Raw genomic sequence first — 18,171 nt, forward strand, 5'->3', positions numbered from 1 at the left:
TTATCTCTGCTCTGGCTCTAAGTTTCTAATTGTTTTATAATCCATGATTCATTTTTTAAACGACTTTAATAAAGTTCAGCTATTATTCTTTACACAAAAGAAGTACATCTCCATGACCATGTGTAAAGTACCTGGTAGAGTTTGGTGTGCAGGGAGCCACTGAACTGCATGTACTGGACCAGGTATGAGCGCTGACCCTCATATGGGGTGATGATGCCAATCTGGTCAGGTTTGGCTCCTGCCTTCAACAGCCTAGTGGTGATCTTCTCCACATTAGCAGCCTCCGTTCTTTAAAACATCAACATCAGTAGTATACTTCAGTACTCAAACCTACTACACACAAAGATTTTCAAAATCTTAATCAACCTTTTCAATGTGAGAGACCCCACACATGGTGACGAATAATCACAGATTTTATCGTTTTGTTTGTATGGTGTGTGGTGTTGAACGAGAGGATCACCACCTCAGCTCACCACACGCTAACAGATTCTGTTCATTGACAACAGTCTCGGCCTGGTCTGGTCTCTCAAAACGCCAAATCTCACACGGTCAAACAGGATTTTACAGTAACTAAGCCAATTTGGCTAACTGTTAGCTACATGCTACTTTCACTCCAGCTCCCTCTCTTGGGAGTTCTCATGAGTATGTTTTACAGTACATGTTAATAAACACTTGCTTTGTTGCAACAAATCAACAAGTGGCTCCTCCTTTTTGATGTCCATCTAACTTTAAACTTTCCATTTACTACTGTTGACATGCCATGGCTGTGTTTTCTTTTTAATTCCTCCTTCAGCCAGCTTGCTTCCTGATTGGCTCTTGCTCCATTTCATGTAACAATTATGTCCGCCTGCTCGACTGTCCACTGTGCTCACCACACAACAGGACTTCTGGTTGTAATACTGAACATTTAATATTTACTATCTCAAGTGAGAGCAGCTCCAATCAGGCTGCAGAGGGGAAAAAGTCACTCTTGACAAACCTCAGGATAATCTGGAGAGATAATTTTTAGAACCATTCAGCAATCAGGCCTTTCCTGATTTTGGTCAGAGGGGTATTCAGGCTGACAATCGTGTAGTTATCGTGTAGCATGTGGCCTGCTTAAGTAAAACCACATCTGAGGTTACACCAGCACTTATGTTAGTGATGGTCTTTTTGATGAAGTCATGTCTTTGGTACCTCAACTGTGCAAAACCTTCAGGTTTGGGCACATTTCACTTTTTTTCCCTCTTCTTTGATTGAACTCTCATCCTTCCCAAAATGATAATTAGTAAAATTAGGTCATATTATTTGAGAAACGTTTATCCCGATGTAGAGAAAATCTCCCATTAGTGTTCTGTCATTGCTAATTTATATGATTCATCAGAATAAATGGCTTTAGCTACCAGTAATGTTTACTTTGCAACATTTTCACCCTGCTATTCAAGGTTATTAGGAAAAAAGGAGTTTGTACTGTTCAAACAGTATTCAATGCACTTTTTACATTAAAAACAGTTCAGGGCTCTTAGATTAATGAAACAAAGTTTATGCAAACAAGTACAATGTTACCTGTTAAGGTAGGAGGTTCCAGAGCTAGCAATCTCTTCCTGGCCCTGAGTCACATAGAAGAACATGGGCTTGTCTGGCTGCGGCCACTGGAAGTCGAAGCCCTTCTTGATGCGGTCAGCTGTGGAGAACAAGATTTAATTGGTCTAAATTATGAAAATAATATAAATTTCCTTCTTTGACCCCACAAGTTTGATGTCTGTTGTTTTAATGATACACGGTATAAAAAATTACTGAAGCTTTAAAAAAAACATGTAAGATCTATGGATGTTTTGACAAAAAAGTGCTGAGAGCTAAAGGAAGAGCAACGTCTTTACTGGCAACTGGAAAATTGCCAATGTCTTTGTGCAATTAGACAGTGGACAGATTCAATCTGCAGTTTTTTGGTAATTAAAAACAAAAAGATTGCCCAATTTTAAGTGCCTTGGGCTTCTATCTTTTTGCCACGATATCCAAACATGTACTACAATAACCTGGTTTGTACTAAAATCAAATTGCAGTTTATTAATCTAGTATCATGAGAACTCTAGTCCACTGGTTACCAGATGGTGTGCTGAGGCATGTCTAGGTGTGCTGTGGGAATTTTTACAGCCATAGACAAAAGTCAAATTACAACTTCATATTAGCTAAAGATATTTTACTAATATACCGTACTGTACTAAAACTGAGGCTATTTTGCATGCATATGGATTTGGTGTGCCTTGAGATTTTTGCTTGATCTCAGATGTTTCTAGGGCAGGAAAAGTTAGAAAATCCCTGCCCCATTTTTTTAATAGGAGTTTGTGGATACGTGACAAATTACTGTACCAGCTACATGAAACTTGACAAACCTGCAGTGACACCATTCTGCAGAGATCCTTCATAGAAGATGTTAGAGGGGAAGGCACTGAGAGCTGGGTGCATGCGGTACTGGACCTGCAGGCGGATTGGCCGGATCCCCAGGACCACCAGGCGTTCAAACAGAGACTGGGACAGACCTGCTTTGGCGGCTTTCTTACACATAACAACAGGACCCAGCTGGCAGTGATCGCCAACCAGAATGAGCTAGAAGAAGATGAGACAATAACTTGTTTGCTCCCTGAAGTTAAGAACCAATTATTCTCATCTCATCAGAAATAAATTCACTCAGTGCAAATGTTTGTACCTGCTTGGCTCCAAGCACAACAGGCACCATACACTCTGGCTCAGTGGCCTGGGTGCTCTCGTCGATCAAGATGGAGCGGAACTGCATCTTGGCCAGACGCGGATCTCCAGCTCCGACACAGGTACAGCAGATAACATCAGCATTCTGGACAAAAAACAGGAAAATAATTTACCTGCCTGTAACAGATAAGTGGGATTCAGGGGCCAGCGCTGTGCTCTTAAACAGTGATTATGACAACCAATCATGTGTAGCGTGGGTACATAACATTGACGTTAGTGGCATAGGTCTAATCTTCTCTGCAAGTTACTGATCAGGAATATGAGCAAAAACATGAAAAACAGATTTTAAAAAACATGCTTTTAGTTATTGCAACACAAGATCATACAGAATTGTGAACACGGACTGAATACAACCAAGGGAGACAACAGGGAAGCATTTACCATGAAAAAACATGGAGCTATTCTGTTTAATCATTTTAAAGCTCCTCCTCACCATAAGCAGCTCCCTCTCTGCTGTGCGCTTTAGAGCTCTGTAGCGTTTCTCATCAGCAGACGACAGCTCACCCGTCTCATCCTTCAGCTGCTGAAGTTTCTGAAGCTCCGGCATGCTACAGAGAGAAAACACATCAGGATGGAGAAAGAGAGGAAATAAACCCAACCAAACTTCACAACAACAATGGACTGTGGACTTCTTTTCTCTCATTTCAAAGCAGAATTACATTGCTCACTTTATCTGACATGGTCATATACCCTACAGGGTACACACGTGTATTACAGAGTAAAAACCAGGACACGAGATGACTTAATCAGTTTAACCACTGCTGCCAGAGAGCAGCAGCAAACTACAATAAATCACTCCATGTTGCTTCCAAAATAACAGCATGCATCAAACATTTCAAGTGGCAACTTTGCCTAACATCTCTCTCATTCCACCCCTCTTCTTGATTTAAAATACCCTAGGGTATTTCTTAACCATTTTGTCTCACCTGGACTTACTGTCTTAAAAAGCTTGTAAAACATCAGCCCTGTGGAGCAAAGTCAAACTCTTAACATCATCTGGGCTTTAAAAATATGTGTGCTGCAGTTATGTCACTGGAATTTCAAAACAAGTTATGGGACAGTAAAGACAAAAAAACTAAACAGAAATTTAAATTCAAAATTGTATGTGTGACACAAAGTAAACAATAATGACTAAGACCTTTTCTTTACACACACTTGCTCTCTCATCTCTTGGAGACCAACTAGGGAAAAAAATCATTCTGTGACAAAAAGTCTTCAAAATATTCACATATTTACAAAAAAGTTCTTGCACTTTTTTGTGCCATTATTTAAAGGATTTCCTTTAAACTCCTGTGCAGTGACACAGAGGGCCACATCACAGGCTTTCTGTGTCTCCTTCTCTCCCTTATGAGCTATTCAGGCCATCTCTACAAGGTTTGAAGTGTAATGACATGAGCAGTTTGGCAAAACATGATGCAACAACTGAACTGCGTGCCATTAGCTGTCACAGCCCATGTTACAACCATTGTAGGACAAAAATATGGTGAATAGCATGCTAAGCTAGAGGCAAAAATGATCAAATACATTAACTTAATGGCACACCTACTGGCTGCAAGAGGAAAAAAGAGTAAGTTGCTATGATTTACAGTTCAACAGTTATTTAACTTTTTGTAACCTGTGTCTCTTCGTGTCATACATGATCTTGCTCTAAGAGGGTTAAATCATTGTTGCCCATTCAAAAAACTCAGTTGCCCCTGTTGGCATCAACATTTCTAATACAAGACCTTAGATTTTATTTACCTATGCATGTACTACAATAACCTGATTTGTACTAAAATCAAATTGCAGTTTATTAATCTAGTATCATGAGAACTCTAGTCCACTGGTTACCAAATGGTGTGCTGAGGCAAGTCTAAGTGTGCTGTGGGAATTTTACAGCCACAGACTTTTACAAGTCTATGCACACCTATGCACATGAAGTCTGGGTATCAATAAAGAAATTCTAATCTAGACAACATTAAGTATGAATGAGAAAAATTTCATAGAAAGTATGATCTAACTAACTGATGAGGAAGAAAATGTGTAAAATTTGATTCAGTGATAAAGTGCAATGTTAACTGGTACATGAGCTGCTACTTGTAGTAGGAAAAGGATGATGATAAAAATTAGATTCAATATCTTTCCAGGTTTGATTTCTCCGTGTTAAATGGAGGAGTCAGCACTCAAAACATCTTTGACTGATGATCTTCTGCAATCACTGAACACTGAAGAAGACTGTGTGTCAAAACGTGTCTGTAGTGGACTCTGCCTTGCCTAGAAATAAAACTAGTATATCTTTTAATGTTGACTCCTCAGTTTTGTAAGTCTGTTTTTGTCGTCCACCTTAAGAAGTTTATTGTTGGAGTGTGCTCCTTTTACGCTTTCTTTGATTTCTCGGCATGCCACTGACCTGTCCATGTTGCTGATCTGGTTGTGCAGAGCCAGGAAGGACACTGGTGACTCGATAGCCTCCCTGCTCTTGGCACAAAGCCTAACAACCTTCAGGCCAGTCTTATCAATCTTCTCAGTCAGCTGATCCACAGCTATGTTACTGGGTGCACACACCAGAACTGGTCTAAAAACAGACATAAAGATATACCAAAGAGAGGGGAAAAAAAAGACCTTCAAAATACAGCTACAAAGGCAAAACACATAACACAATGTTTTTTATTGTGTTTAAGTGAAACTCCTCACCCGTTGCCTTGCCGAGACAGATGGTATACGATGGTGGCAGAGGTGACAGTCTTCCCGGTGCCAGGAGGACCCTGGATCAGACTGAGAGGCCTCTGCAGCACCGTCTTTACAGCGTACACCTGGACGAAGAAGACCACAAAAAAAGGGATAGCCCAGGTGAGGTAATGAAAAAAAGCATCAAAATTTCAAAACACCAAGCATAAAAAAAAGAAAAAGCTTAACCTGTATTCCACTTGATCAACCATTAACAATGGTTTGATATCAAAATCAGAACATCTTTTTTTCCATTGGCCTTTGACTCAATTGAGACTGTCTTACATATCTCTCTTTAACCCAGGTCACCAAATTGACCAGATTTATTTTAAAAAGGAGTTAAAAGTTGAAAAAAGATCAAAATGATCAACTAAATTTGTACATGTGGTATAAAAAGAATGTACTGTAAAATGAAGAAAACGTTTAAAATGTTATTAGTTAGCTATTTAGTTATGGCACTTTTCACGTTTTGCTACATTGGCTACACCAGCCAATGGTAGCACACATGTAGTGTTTAAACCAGGAAGTGTTGAGACTGACGCGGAGAGACACAGAGTCATCAGAGCAGCAAACGAGCAAGCTTAAACTTTGTTAAAACCCTTTAAACATTAACTGAACTTTCTGCACGACTACAAGTCCTGTTCAAACCGACTGACTAAAGATAAACGCAAATAAACATTTAATCTACCGTGAAATGGTGAGTGGGGTTTTAAGCCTGTTGATTGTTGATGTTAATTATGAGTTGAATACAACTTCACTGCATGGCAATTGTATGAACAAAGTTATGTATGGTTGAAAATGTTCATTATGAACAAAGTAATGTGATTTGCTTTGATTAAATGTATTTTGCGCAAATTTGAGCAAAGGTTTGATTTGAATAAATATTTATACGTAAAAGTTATTTTGAAAAAAAAAACACTTAGTTCTGGCCTTGTTTTACACAGGCCTGGGTTTTTTTTTAACCCCAATGGATGATGAGCCAAACCAGGATTCATTACTCATCTTCAATCATCAATAATCATTCATCATCATCACCACCACTCATCACTGTCTTACCAAGCCAGTAGGACAAATGACCCTTTACCTTTCCCCTTAAAGGACTTAAGCTGACTTTTAGAAAAAGAAAAGAAAATGCTTGAAGAATAACTTTTTTTTTTCTCTTTGGATGAACTGAACTTAACATTTTTTTAAAAGCCCTCTTTTATTGAACTAAACTAAAAAGCTTGAAAAAAGACCCATTGAGGAACTAATAAAGGATGTGAATTGATTTTTTGTTATATTGTGGAAACATTTAATTTGTGTTTATTTAGCTTTGTAAATTTTTAATACGTTATTTTGAGTAACCATATTTCAAGTTTCCTGAGTTTTGTTGATATTCATATCATTTTTTTAATTCCCCTTTTGTGTCTAGAGTTTTTCTGAGTTCAATTAGCCTTATTATTTCTTATGCTGGTAATGAGTTTATACCAAATTGAGTTTTAAAGGTAAACTTGTGCTACACCTTTCTGCTAATATAAAAAAAACAATGTTAATGTCTCTTTATTTGAATTTTGCCTTTCTCTATGAAGCACTTTGGTCACTCATGCTGTTTTTAAATGTGCTAGATAACTAAATCCAAATGAAAAATCCCCAATCAAAACCTGTTTCCACCACTTACATAGACCCTCTATGCAGGAAAGAGTTTTTAACTGCTTATCAAACAAAGTGACAGTTACAATCTCTCGAGGGCTACAAAGGAAAACAAAATCATCAACTAAAAAAAATGACTATTTAAAGGCATAAAAATCCCAAAAATATATCTTAAAAAAAAAGAAAGCATGAGACACTCAGACTCTTGTATGAAGTGAGGTCTGACCTGAGAGTGATTCAGGTCAGGCAGGCCCTGGGCAGTGAAGCGCTTTGGCAGCTGGCACTTGATGGTGACATCCTCCACCTCATGGCCAAGCAGTTTGTGGTAAATGTATCCAGACACGGAGGTTTCATCTACAGCAAATGTCTTGAGGGCACTCTGCATCCTGCAGCAACACATATAAAACTTTCAGTTATTATCGCTAACCCCTACCCTAACTGACTAAACATGTTTATTTGAAAAAGACAGACATCCAGACATCTGTAAGTCACGAAAAACTGAATTTTGTAATCAATGCATGTTTAGTTCTGTGTACTTTGGAGAAACAGGGTAACTTAAAGCTGTAAAATAAACATTCGCACTGGATTAAGAATACAGTGACTTGAAAAATTTGGTGTACCTATCAAAGGAAGTGGACTTCCACACGAAGTCCACCTGGAAGTTGTGGGGGATTTCAACAGGTGCTCCAACACTGCTGCGCAACTCAATGGCAATTTCATCACCATAGTCTTAAAAAAGACGCAGTTAAGAAAGTCCACCATTATCATCATGGTTCCTTTGGTGGATGGATTTTACAACTGTTAAATTTAAGTCTTAACATTACCAACTCTGACAGGTAAGTATTAAATGACAAGATTTAAGGCAACCAGAAGATTCAGATGTAACGGATAAGACTGTCAAGGATACTGTCAGGAACTTTGATGACATGGCCGATGCCTTTCCACAGCGGGGCCAGGTCTCCCTTGTACCGCAAGCAAATCTCATCACCCTGCATCAGCCTCATATCTGGAATAGTTACAAGAACAAAAATTAAAAACCGTACTTCCACTAAAAATAACTTTCTAAAAATAATCAAAGGATATACGTCAATGTTTGTGAACTAGACGATACAGTACCGTGCACGAACAAAATAGCACAAGACTCCTACAAAAACATAGGCAAGTACAAATCCAAGCACACATGCCACCAAAGATGCAGGGTTGGGGGAGGTTGCGTGCAATTTTGAAGACTGAATGGGGATAGGGAGGGGCTCTATCTGCACCACAGAACCACGAGGAGGAAGTTAAGCAATGGGAATTACCACCTGAATCCGTCTTGGGTAGTGTGAAATAGGCAATCCGCTTTTTATTCAGACCCAGGTCCCACCTGACTGTTATATTGTCTTGGGTCTGCAAAAGAAAAACAAAACAAATAAGCTAAAGCTTAACACAGGGGTCCAAGGAATAAACTCATATCACTTTGACATAATTCCTATTAAAAAAAAAACAACATGTTCATTGATAAGAGCAGTCCACCATCACTTCTTGCTTTCTAGAGCATCTGTTCCCCTATTTGAGTGAAAACAAACCCAGAGTCTGGCAGTAAGTTAGAAAAAAACAGTTGCAATGCAATGGAACACTCTCGCATAGCTTTGAGCACTTGAAATAATCAAAAGCCATAATTTACATCATGGTTTTATCTCCAATTAACAAAGGAGTGTGAAAGAAAAGCTTCTGTGGCTTGAGGAGTAAAGTAGTCAAAAGTGGGACCGGTGTTGTGTTCCTACTGACTTTAAGCTCTCTGAAAGCTGTGACAGTAGTCTGTCAGCCTGTTAACAGATTCTTAACTTTCTTTCATTAACAGATCAATGGCATTTAGGCCGTTTTCACACCAGACTGAGCAGGAATCGATTTGGTACACAGCTCAAATTGCACTTGGGCTTTTGATATTTTGTTTTTTTGTTATGATGGTGACTCTTGTTCAGAAATGCTCTATTATTTATGTAAAACTCAATGGTCATTGGATTTGGGCTCTCAATAACTGTTCAACTGTATGACATTTGTATTTTAACCTTTTAAAAAGGTTAAAAGACCGAATCTTTCCTGTTTTCTACCATTCATTTTTAATGGAATGTTTTCACCCAGCAAGGGATGAATCTGGCATTGTTTTGGCAAAATACCCAGATGGTTGCTCCTATCAATTGTACATGTAAGGGTATATATACTGATTGAGAATTTCTAGATGTCATTCTCTGGGAAATTCCTCAACATATAAACAAACCTGGACATTTAAGAAAGACAAACATCTTCCCGGGATTAACTAGATTTAGTTATTAGAAGGGTATAATACATACCTGTGACTCCTTAAGTTTCTTGTCGTAGTCTGCCTCAAGTTTGACCAAAGGGCCAAAGATATTTTGGTACTGATAGGCATCCTCGTACCGCAGTAACACATGCTGGGGCTCCTCATCCACTCCCGGTTTCTCCAGGTCTTCCAAGGTGGCACTTGGGTTGTCCTGAGGGAATCAAAACAACAGTCTATACAGAGTACATAACACACACTAGAGATGGGAACAATTAATCGATGATCGATTAATTGGTCGTTAAGAATTTGGTCGACCACTGGGAATTTAGTCGATCTGATGTTGGTATTTGATAAAGAGACTAAACACGTCTTACTCTGCACTGCACAACAATATCTACCGTCATGACACTTTGAGTGGGTTTTGACAAAAGCAATGAGACATCTTACCCATCAGGGGGCGGTTTAACTTAAGGAGAGAGGGAGAGGGCAAACAGAAGAAGTACTCGAGCAGCACAATGCATTATCTCAATTTGCCGAAACGCAAAATGAAGAGAGCTAAGGGAAGTGTGGTGTGGGACTATTTCAGTTTAGAGAATCATTGAAAAACACACTCATTAGTTACCAGTTTTTGTTATATAGGGAAATGTTATATATATCTGAGTTTTCGTTAGCCGGTCATTGGCCGGTAAAAAAGGCAGAAGTCCGGCAGATAAAAATATAACCGGTCAAAATGTCCGGCAGAAAACATGCCAATGACCAGATAAGTAAATACTGAATGCTTGCAGATTACATTTTGTGTAACCTAGAAGATATGTTGCGAGAATGCATTATATAAACTAAAAGTAGCCTGATCTTACTACATCTACTGTCCTGCGGTGCTGGGGTTGTTTATCTCCTCAGACGGCAAGCACATGGCTAATTATGTATGCACAATGACGTAAACCCAAGCCTTCTCTCTGAGCATGCACAGTACTGCTGGGACTGCGTTGGAAAAGTTTGACCAGAACATTCTTGGAAAGCAGAATTTTAATCTAAGGGAGGTTTTCCTGGTTAACCAAGGGCTTAATATCATCAGCGGTATGGAGGGATTTTGTGTTAGTCATCGCTGCAAGTAATCAAGAGGCTGAAACAAGGGAAATTGTATAGCTGAGCGGCTGAAACACCGATGCAGCAGCAGAGAGAGAGAGAGAGGCCTTCACCGAGCAGAACAGTGGACTTTGATAAACTACCTATGACCAATCCTCAGATAAAGTTGGATTGTAGTCAACACAGAATCACATCCTGCAAAACGGCAGAGATCCCTGGAGCTGATAACGACGGCTCTGTCTCTCTTCCTCGTACGTAGCTGGTTGTTAAGGCTCGGGATGTCCTGGCTAATTAGCAGAAGTAGTCTTGGATAAGCTGTTAATGAGAGGAGGACTGGACTGGGCTATCTGCTGTGGAGCTTTTGTCTTTTTGGGACTAGTCCAAATAAACCAGGATGGCTGGATTTCCAGCTTTAGTAGAGGTTACAGTTAGCTATATCATCACGAGGACTGATATTAGCAGCTGACAGTAAGACTCAATTTTCATTTGAAATGTAGAGTTCCAACGTGGTATCCAGTTAACAGAGCACCTTTTATATGTGTTGGGATGCTTCATTGTCATCGTTGGAGGATGGTAATTGGCTGTTGTAAGCTGCTAAGTTACAATGGTGGCCGATGTGCTAACAGGCTAACGGTGGTTATGTGAAGCTAACTGTTATTGTTTATGAGTTTAATGTGGGCGTGTGTTGAGTAACTGACTGTGTGTGTAAGGAAAAGCTCGCAGCTTTCATTTTGAAACCACTCACACAAAGAAAAATAAGAGAAAGTCTGTGTGCAGTCATTTTTAGGGTTTTAATCATGTGTACCTGTCTACCAGTCTGTAATAACAGGGTAAGAATTACTTAGGTTTACTGTCGGCTTAGTTTCTGTCTCGGTTTTGGGTCAGGTCTGGAAAAAAAAAGTGTCCTCTCTCCAGTTTAGCACAGACTTGTATGTATGAATGTACCAATGTACCACAGAATATCAGATTTATGCGTTTTGCTGCTGTTAATGCTGCAAAATAATATTAAAGCAAATGTCCGACAGTTGTTCTAAATGGCCAAAATTCTTGAGGACTGCCGGTCATTTTGAGTGAGGAAAAAGAAGTCTAGGGGAAACGCTGTTATACATATGCCCATGTATGTATGTTTTATGTATGTTATACATACATAGCAATTAATCAGTTAATTGATTGTTAACATTAATGATGCTCGAGTTGGCAGGTTTCTTCCAAACGCCCATCCCTAACACACACACAGTCTTATACTTGTGGATACGGACGCCTATAACAGCACACTATAACAAACTTTTTTTTAAAAGCTTTGTCTTGTATTTTTCTTTCACTTAAATGAGAAATGAAAGCTTGCCACCTGACATTTGGTTTCTCAAGATTACTTCTGAGTGCAAACTTGATTTTCTGAAGTTTGAGAGAGAACATTGGGTCACTTAACCAGGGAGAAGCTTCATGAGACCAGATACTTCCCATTAAATAAGTATACTTGTGCTAGGAGGGCAAAGAATGCAATTACACTGGCGTGTTTGGTGCATTTGTCTGGGATATCCACAGGGAACCAAAAGATGGCAGTCGAGGGGCATGGCTGAAGTTGCCTTGGTTTACAGTTAGTTTAAAATATATCTTACAGCCTGTCCACCACATACCTTCCACAGCTCCTCAAGCTTGTTGATCTGCTGGGCAGTGATCTGACGGGCCCGAAGCTGCTCCTGTTCCGACGGAATCTTCACCAGCCAGGACAGAAAGCAGCGATCCTGGATCAGAGGTTGCCATTGCGAGCTATCCCAGTTGATGTCCTTCAGGCTGCTCTGGCTAGCACAGGGCTGCCTGTATGGAGGTAAAGGGGTATGAAGACAGGAACTTAGCTTATGTCTGGGATCTTAGGAATCAAATCTAGATGTAAACATGACTATTTCTAACACAATGAGATGCAAAATGTGGCCATTCAAAGGGTTAAATTAATGCCACAGAGCAGGAAGCACCTGATACAGGTCATCGACAGGGAGTTCCCAAGCACCAGCTGCAGAGTAAATAGCTGACTGCTCCCTTGCATAACAGCTCAGTCACGCTAAACTGTTATTCTGAATTAATATGATTGTCTGCTTATAACTCCCTTCACAAATAAAAACTTTAATTTTTTGTGGCTGAAAGTAAATAGAAATGTTCCACTCAGCACATATTTAGGCAATTTCTTGTTGATAAATAACTGAAGTATAAACTGCATTTGATTATTTTGTGATGTATTATCCTACTGCAAGTGATTATTTAGCCATCATTTTTAGAGCAGCTCTGATTCTATACTTACATGATAGTTAAGTTGACTAATTTTTGCTGTTTTGCCTTCATAATCTTCTAAAAGCTGAAAATGTCTCAAGGGGAGAGAATATCTGTGATAGATGTACAATTTCTTCATCATCTGTGACATTTAACATGAAAGGCTGAACAGAAAGGAAACACGCCTCATGCCACACTTCCTGTTTCAAAGCAAAAAATTTGTGTAAAGTTTTCACTCTGCAGCCACAGAGGCATACAAGTGCTCCTTCACTAGGGCTGCATGATTCCTGCGAAAATGTGAATCCCCTTTTTCCCCTGAGATCACAATTGACTCAGACGATCTTATCAAAAAAGGGATTTTATTGTCCACAAATAAACAATATAACAGAACCTATATTAAAGTGCTGTACTTAAATGCAAAAGTCTCTTATAAAAAAACGGATTTTTCCTTTCTAGTTTTTGAATATTTACAATGAATAATTACATGGTGTAGAACAGTGATACTCAACCTAGAGCCTTTTGTGATTTGTTAAGGCTCTCAACTTGAAAATAAAAATGTATATTTAAATGGTAAACACTGTCAACAGAAATGATACATTACAAGTCACAGGAATTGGTTTACCATACATAGATGATACAAGCAGGCAGGCCAGGCACTGCACATGTTTGTAACTATATTTAATACCAGAGAGGAAGCAAGCAAGAGAGAGGAACAGAGAAAAGTCAACTCTTAACTCTCACTAAATTGATCAACTGAGATGGGTTTTGTCTTGTTTAAGTGAAGCTTCTCATACTTTTGTTTCAGTGTTTTCCTGTACCTGCTACCTGCCAGTGCTTTGATAGTAGGGCTTGGCATTTTGGTTAAAAAATTGCATTTTCACACTAAACTGGATTTACTCGATTTTTAAGCCTTTTTGTTTGTTTGTTTTGTTGAATGAAAAAGAAACTTAGCAAACAGGTTTCTTGTCTCATAATTCATAATTTATGATGATCATTGTGACAGACATCACTAAGCCTAATTTTATAACAGAGAAGGAATGAAAAAATTCTAATCATAGATATTTTGTATTTACACTTAACTTATGTTGGTGCCTTTACACTATGGAATGAGGCAAGATGTGACAGACACTGTGAGAAGAGAAATGTGGGCGCATCAAAGTATGTGTCTGCACATTGGCTGACAGCAGAGTACTGGAAATGAGAGACATGACTGAGTTGTAGAGAAATCATCAGCTAGTCCATGCCTTTATTAAAAGTTAAAATGTGTAAACATGAATGCAGCATGTTCTCAAAGCCAACAGATACAAAGTGTGAATCTCAGTCATTTAAAAATGCGACTGCTTGAATGTCTTAACCAAGACAGTGACTTTTTTTTCTTTTTACTTTTTATCCAACCAGTAGATACAAAATTATTACATAAGACTAAATCTTACCTGCAAAGTAACACAACCACAGAATCTGCCTTGGCTGGGATGAAGCCCAGGAGGAAGACATTGCGGCAGCCGCAATTGTAACACTCCAGAACTGTCTCGCCCAGTGGTCCATCTTTATGCAGCGTCACCTCTTTACATTTGGCTCTTACCAAATGGTTCACAATGTGACTGTATGACAAACAATAGGAAAAATTAATTAGAAATCTATCTTGATAAACCGTTGCATAAATCTGATTCAGCATGACAACGCAGGATGAGTACAAGAGCAAAGCAAACAGTACACATACATCATTTCACTATTTCTGACAAACATGTTAAGGGGTTTAAATGCATTGCATCATTTCATGTTGACAGCAGCAGACATGACATGGGATAACACTGTGACTTATCAGTGCAACTGAAAGTTTCTGTGGATGCAACAGCATACAGATCACTCCTTATATGCATTCAACAATTTGGAGTAATAGGCTCTGTGATAGAGATCTTTTTTTTGCAGTATGCATCATATGCCATTTATAAAACTTCAAGTTAGGTGTGGGCTGGAGTAACATTTCGATGGACATATAATTAGCTTTATGATTTAATACAGAAGTGTGAGGTTAAAGTGTGAAGATGAGGAGACAGCATACCTGCCAGATGTGTTGCCACGTCCATTACAGAACCATTTCTTGCTGGTGTTGCAGTAAACTACACATGCTGGATCGTGGATCCCACAGTAGCTGAAAGAAGAAACAACAACAGCAATGAAACAAAACAGCATCTTAATAATGGAAGTGTTTGGTCAATTTACTACAAATTACAAGACTATTCTTGTCATAATAAAGGCATGATTGATGAATGAATGAATGGATGGATGGATAGATAGAAATGTATTTGGAATTTGTAAACAGAGTGCAAAATGGTCATACAATAATAATGCTCTTATACAAAATAGAAAATACAGAGCAAAGCAAGTGTCACATGCAACAAATTGGTTTATGTATCCAAACAGGGCAACAGGCTTGCTTAAACAGGAAGTGCAAACCCATATTTAAAATACTAAATAGGAAAAAAAATTAAATAGAAAACTTAAAATTCCATTAGGTCAGTTTCTCTCCATATGAGCAGTATCTTTATACACATGCACTGAGATTTTTAATAAATTCAGCAAAAACTTGATGCTTATGCATAGAAATTGTATTCAGCCTGATTTAAACACCAAAATACTGTTCTAGTAAGGAACTGGGGCCTTGCGACTACCAATATGAAAGGCAATAAAATGTTAAAGAAAGAATAGCTTTTGATTTTCCTCTTCTAGAGACCAAATTGGTCAACAACTTGTCCATTATTTTGACGAGTGTGAAAATGATGGACATATCTGTGCTTATACATACTTTTCACATTAAAAGTAATTCATAGTATGTTCACAATAACAGAATGTTCACAATTATTTCTTATTTAAGTAGTATTAGCCAAGATTATTTACTTTCAGTAATAATAAATGACAGCCGCTGCTTCAGGTGGCTAGTAGGATTATTTTTCTGACACACACAGGGCTTGACTGAGTGCATTAAAACTTATTACACTTAACTAACGCAAAATAAGGTTAAAACTGGGGATGCACAATATCATCAGCATTACAACAGCATTGGTAGATATTAGCCTAAACAGCTAATTATTGGTGTCAGCAAACAAAATTTCTGCCCATATTTATGAACAATATATCAACTGTATGAATCGACGGTCTATATCAGCAATAAATTTGGGCTTTATGTATGAACAAGTTTGAGGACTTATAAGCAGGGCCAACAGACCTGCCTCAGCTGAGGTCTTCTTAGTTCATCCTAATTTCTAAAACTTTTCATTTTGTTTTAAGTAATGCAATTGGCTAAAATGAATTTGTTCAGATCAACATTTCGGGAATCAACAAATAATCCAATGTTGTCCATCCTTGGTGAAATCTACCACAATGGATAATTAAGATGGCTTTTTTTTTTTTTTTTTACTTTGCACACAAATCCTCAACTGTTCAATATTTTTCGATACAATTAGACTATACATTCTCTTTAATTTTGAGAAATTATAGCATCCAAAGGTGCTGAAGCTGTAAAAATATAACATCAGTCTAATAACACAAGTACTTAAGAGTGTCTCGAATGCATCAAAGATTGCAAGCTAACTCCTTCTCAATGTTAAAATTACACAGATGCATTGCCAAATTGTCAGGAGTACCTGAACATTTCAACCACATTAGTGGAATTTTAAAAGTGTGTAAAAGTCTGCTTTCTTTTATTGACAACTGATGACAATAAACCCAACATTGGGTGCCTCACACTTCCATTTTGAAGCTGTTGTATAGATGCAAATACCTATGTACTTTGGTTTGTAGTACTTTCATACTGATGTTAAAATTCTGAGATACTAACAATCCTATGTGAAACTATTTTAACGTAGAAACTATTAATACCGTGTTGTGTAAAAGTCAAACAGTATAGTTAAGCTGCGAGTGCTGATCCTGTAAAGTGACATCCTAACATCGTGTAGGTGCTGTCAGCGTACCTGCATGCGTGCACAGGTAGGTCTTTGGTGTAGTACGTGTCCTCTTCATCTTCCTCAAAGTTCAGTTCGGCCAGCAGCTGGCTGGCTTTGGCCACCGGGTCATCCACACCACCATTTAGGAGACCCTCATCAGGACCATTGACCTGCAGCACAACACAAGCTTCACCAAACAAACTCGATGCTAATGGGTAGCAGCTAGCTAAGGGATACAGTGCGATTAAAACCCCCGATAATAACAAGCTGACATATTGACAACGGTATTTAGGATTATATTTGGTCACCACAGTAAACCCTGTTAATTATGTTTGCTGCGTACAGTTAAAAACAAACGTGCTACTGTGAGTAATATTACTTTGGAAGTTTAGTATACGGTCGTGCTAGTTCACATCCTGCTAGCGTTAACAGCTAGCTAACGTTGGGCTAGGTAAGCTAGATCCAATAATAGCGGGCTAACATGCATCGCTGGGTTGGCAAGCTAACTGCCGCTAACGTTAGTAACCCGCGCTTTATGGTGTCTCCATGTGAAATTAAAAGCCTCAAACCTGGCTGTCCAGCTGGCTCTGTGTCTGGCCTTGGGTTTGTGTCTGGCTTGGAAGGGTAAAGTCTGTGAAATCGTACTCGGAGCCCTGGGTGTCTGCTCCGAGTAACTCCGTTTCCTCGGTGTCCAGGAAGGTGAGGGTTTGGGAGCTCGGCCCGTACGCCTCCACACTCATCTCGACTCTTAACTTTCGCTTTACTGAGATGTTCCCGTCGTTCGTCTTGAAAGGCGACAAAATCCTCAATGTGTTTGTTTACCGATACGTGATTTCGGGGCCGTCGCTGGGTGTCTTGATATAAACCCAAACAAAAATGGAACCGATCAGAACCTCGAGAGCTCCACCAGGTCCAACGGCGACGGTGACGAACTTCCATGCGCGGCTCAACGTGTGACGTTCACACGGCAGCCTTTCGACCAAAGATAGAGCAACACAGAGAAGAGCGCTCACTCTGATCTGATTTCTGGGTACCAAAACAGAATGGGCACTCCCTGTATGGATAACTGCACACACCAAAAAATGAGTGTAAATAATGCATTTTATTACTAAGTATTAGATAACAAAAAACTTAACATTCAACTTAAATTAATAAAATAAAAAATAGATTATAGTGTGTTTTACTGCGTTGACCCTACCCTACGCAAATATCCACTTCAAATTATTGTAGTAAAACAAAAGTACAAATTTCTGAACAGGTTTTGGCCCTTTTCTTGAGAGTCATGGATATTTATCTTGCATGTTCGTTCTTGCATACATCCGATAGAAAGAAACAGACAAAAAAATAAAGGTTGACAAGTAAACTGACATTTAAAGCCTACTGTATGTGTGGACAACAAATTAATCCATGTCTGGATCCAAATTTACCTTTTGAAGGTTTTCTGAGGGAATAAGTTTTCCAAGTAAAAGACTTAAAAGAACCACAAGTTGTTGCAAAAGAGCCACACCATCA

General features: G+C 38.8%; 1 protein-coding gene across 4 annotated transcripts in view; it reads right to left on the bottom strand.

Moving 5' to 3' along the window:
- LOC121511950 (regulator of nonsense transcripts 1) overlaps positions 1–17,622 on the bottom strand; it is a 24,429-nt gene extending 6,807 nt beyond the window's left edge. For 2 of the 4 annotated variants that reach the window (XM_041790835.1, XM_041790833.1), the window contains exons 1-17: positions 17,229–17,622; positions 16,687–16,829; positions 14,778–14,867; positions 14,149–14,316; positions 12,088–12,268; positions 9,414–9,575; positions 8,385–8,469; positions 7,988–8,086; positions 7,701–7,809; positions 7,307–7,466; positions 5,419–5,537; positions 5,135–5,299; positions 3,179–3,293; positions 2,687–2,830; positions 2,373–2,586; positions 1,546–1,663; positions 132–288 (exon numbers count right to left, since the gene is read on the bottom strand). In XM_041790835.1, the coding sequence (XP_041646769.1) occupies positions 132–288; positions 1,546–1,663; positions 2,373–2,586; positions 2,687–2,830; positions 3,179–3,293; positions 5,135–5,299; positions 5,419–5,537; positions 7,307–7,466; positions 7,701–7,809; positions 7,988–8,086; positions 8,385–8,469; positions 9,414–9,575; positions 12,088–12,268; positions 14,149–14,316; positions 14,778–14,867; positions 16,687–16,829; positions 17,229–17,399 (2,400 nt within the window). In that variant the 5' untranslated portion in view covers positions 17,400–17,622. Of the gene's footprint in view, positions 1–131; positions 289–1,545; positions 1,664–2,372; positions 2,587–2,686; positions 2,831–3,178; positions 3,294–5,134; positions 5,300–5,418; positions 5,538–7,306; positions 7,467–7,700; positions 7,810–7,987; positions 8,087–8,381; positions 8,470–9,413; positions 9,576–12,087; positions 12,269–14,148; positions 14,317–14,777; positions 14,868–16,686; positions 16,830–17,228 lie in introns of all 4 variants that reach the window. The other 2 variants (XM_041790832.1, XM_041790831.1) reach the window with 1 other exon arrangement.
- Positions 17,623–18,171: the final 549 nt, after the last annotated feature.

This window comes from Cheilinus undulatus, linkage group 7 (assembly GCF_018320785.1).
Source record: "Cheilinus undulatus linkage group 7, ASM1832078v1, whole genome shotgun sequence".
Taxonomy (NCBI): Eukaryota; Metazoa; Chordata; class Actinopteri; order Labriformes; family Labridae; genus Cheilinus; species Cheilinus undulatus.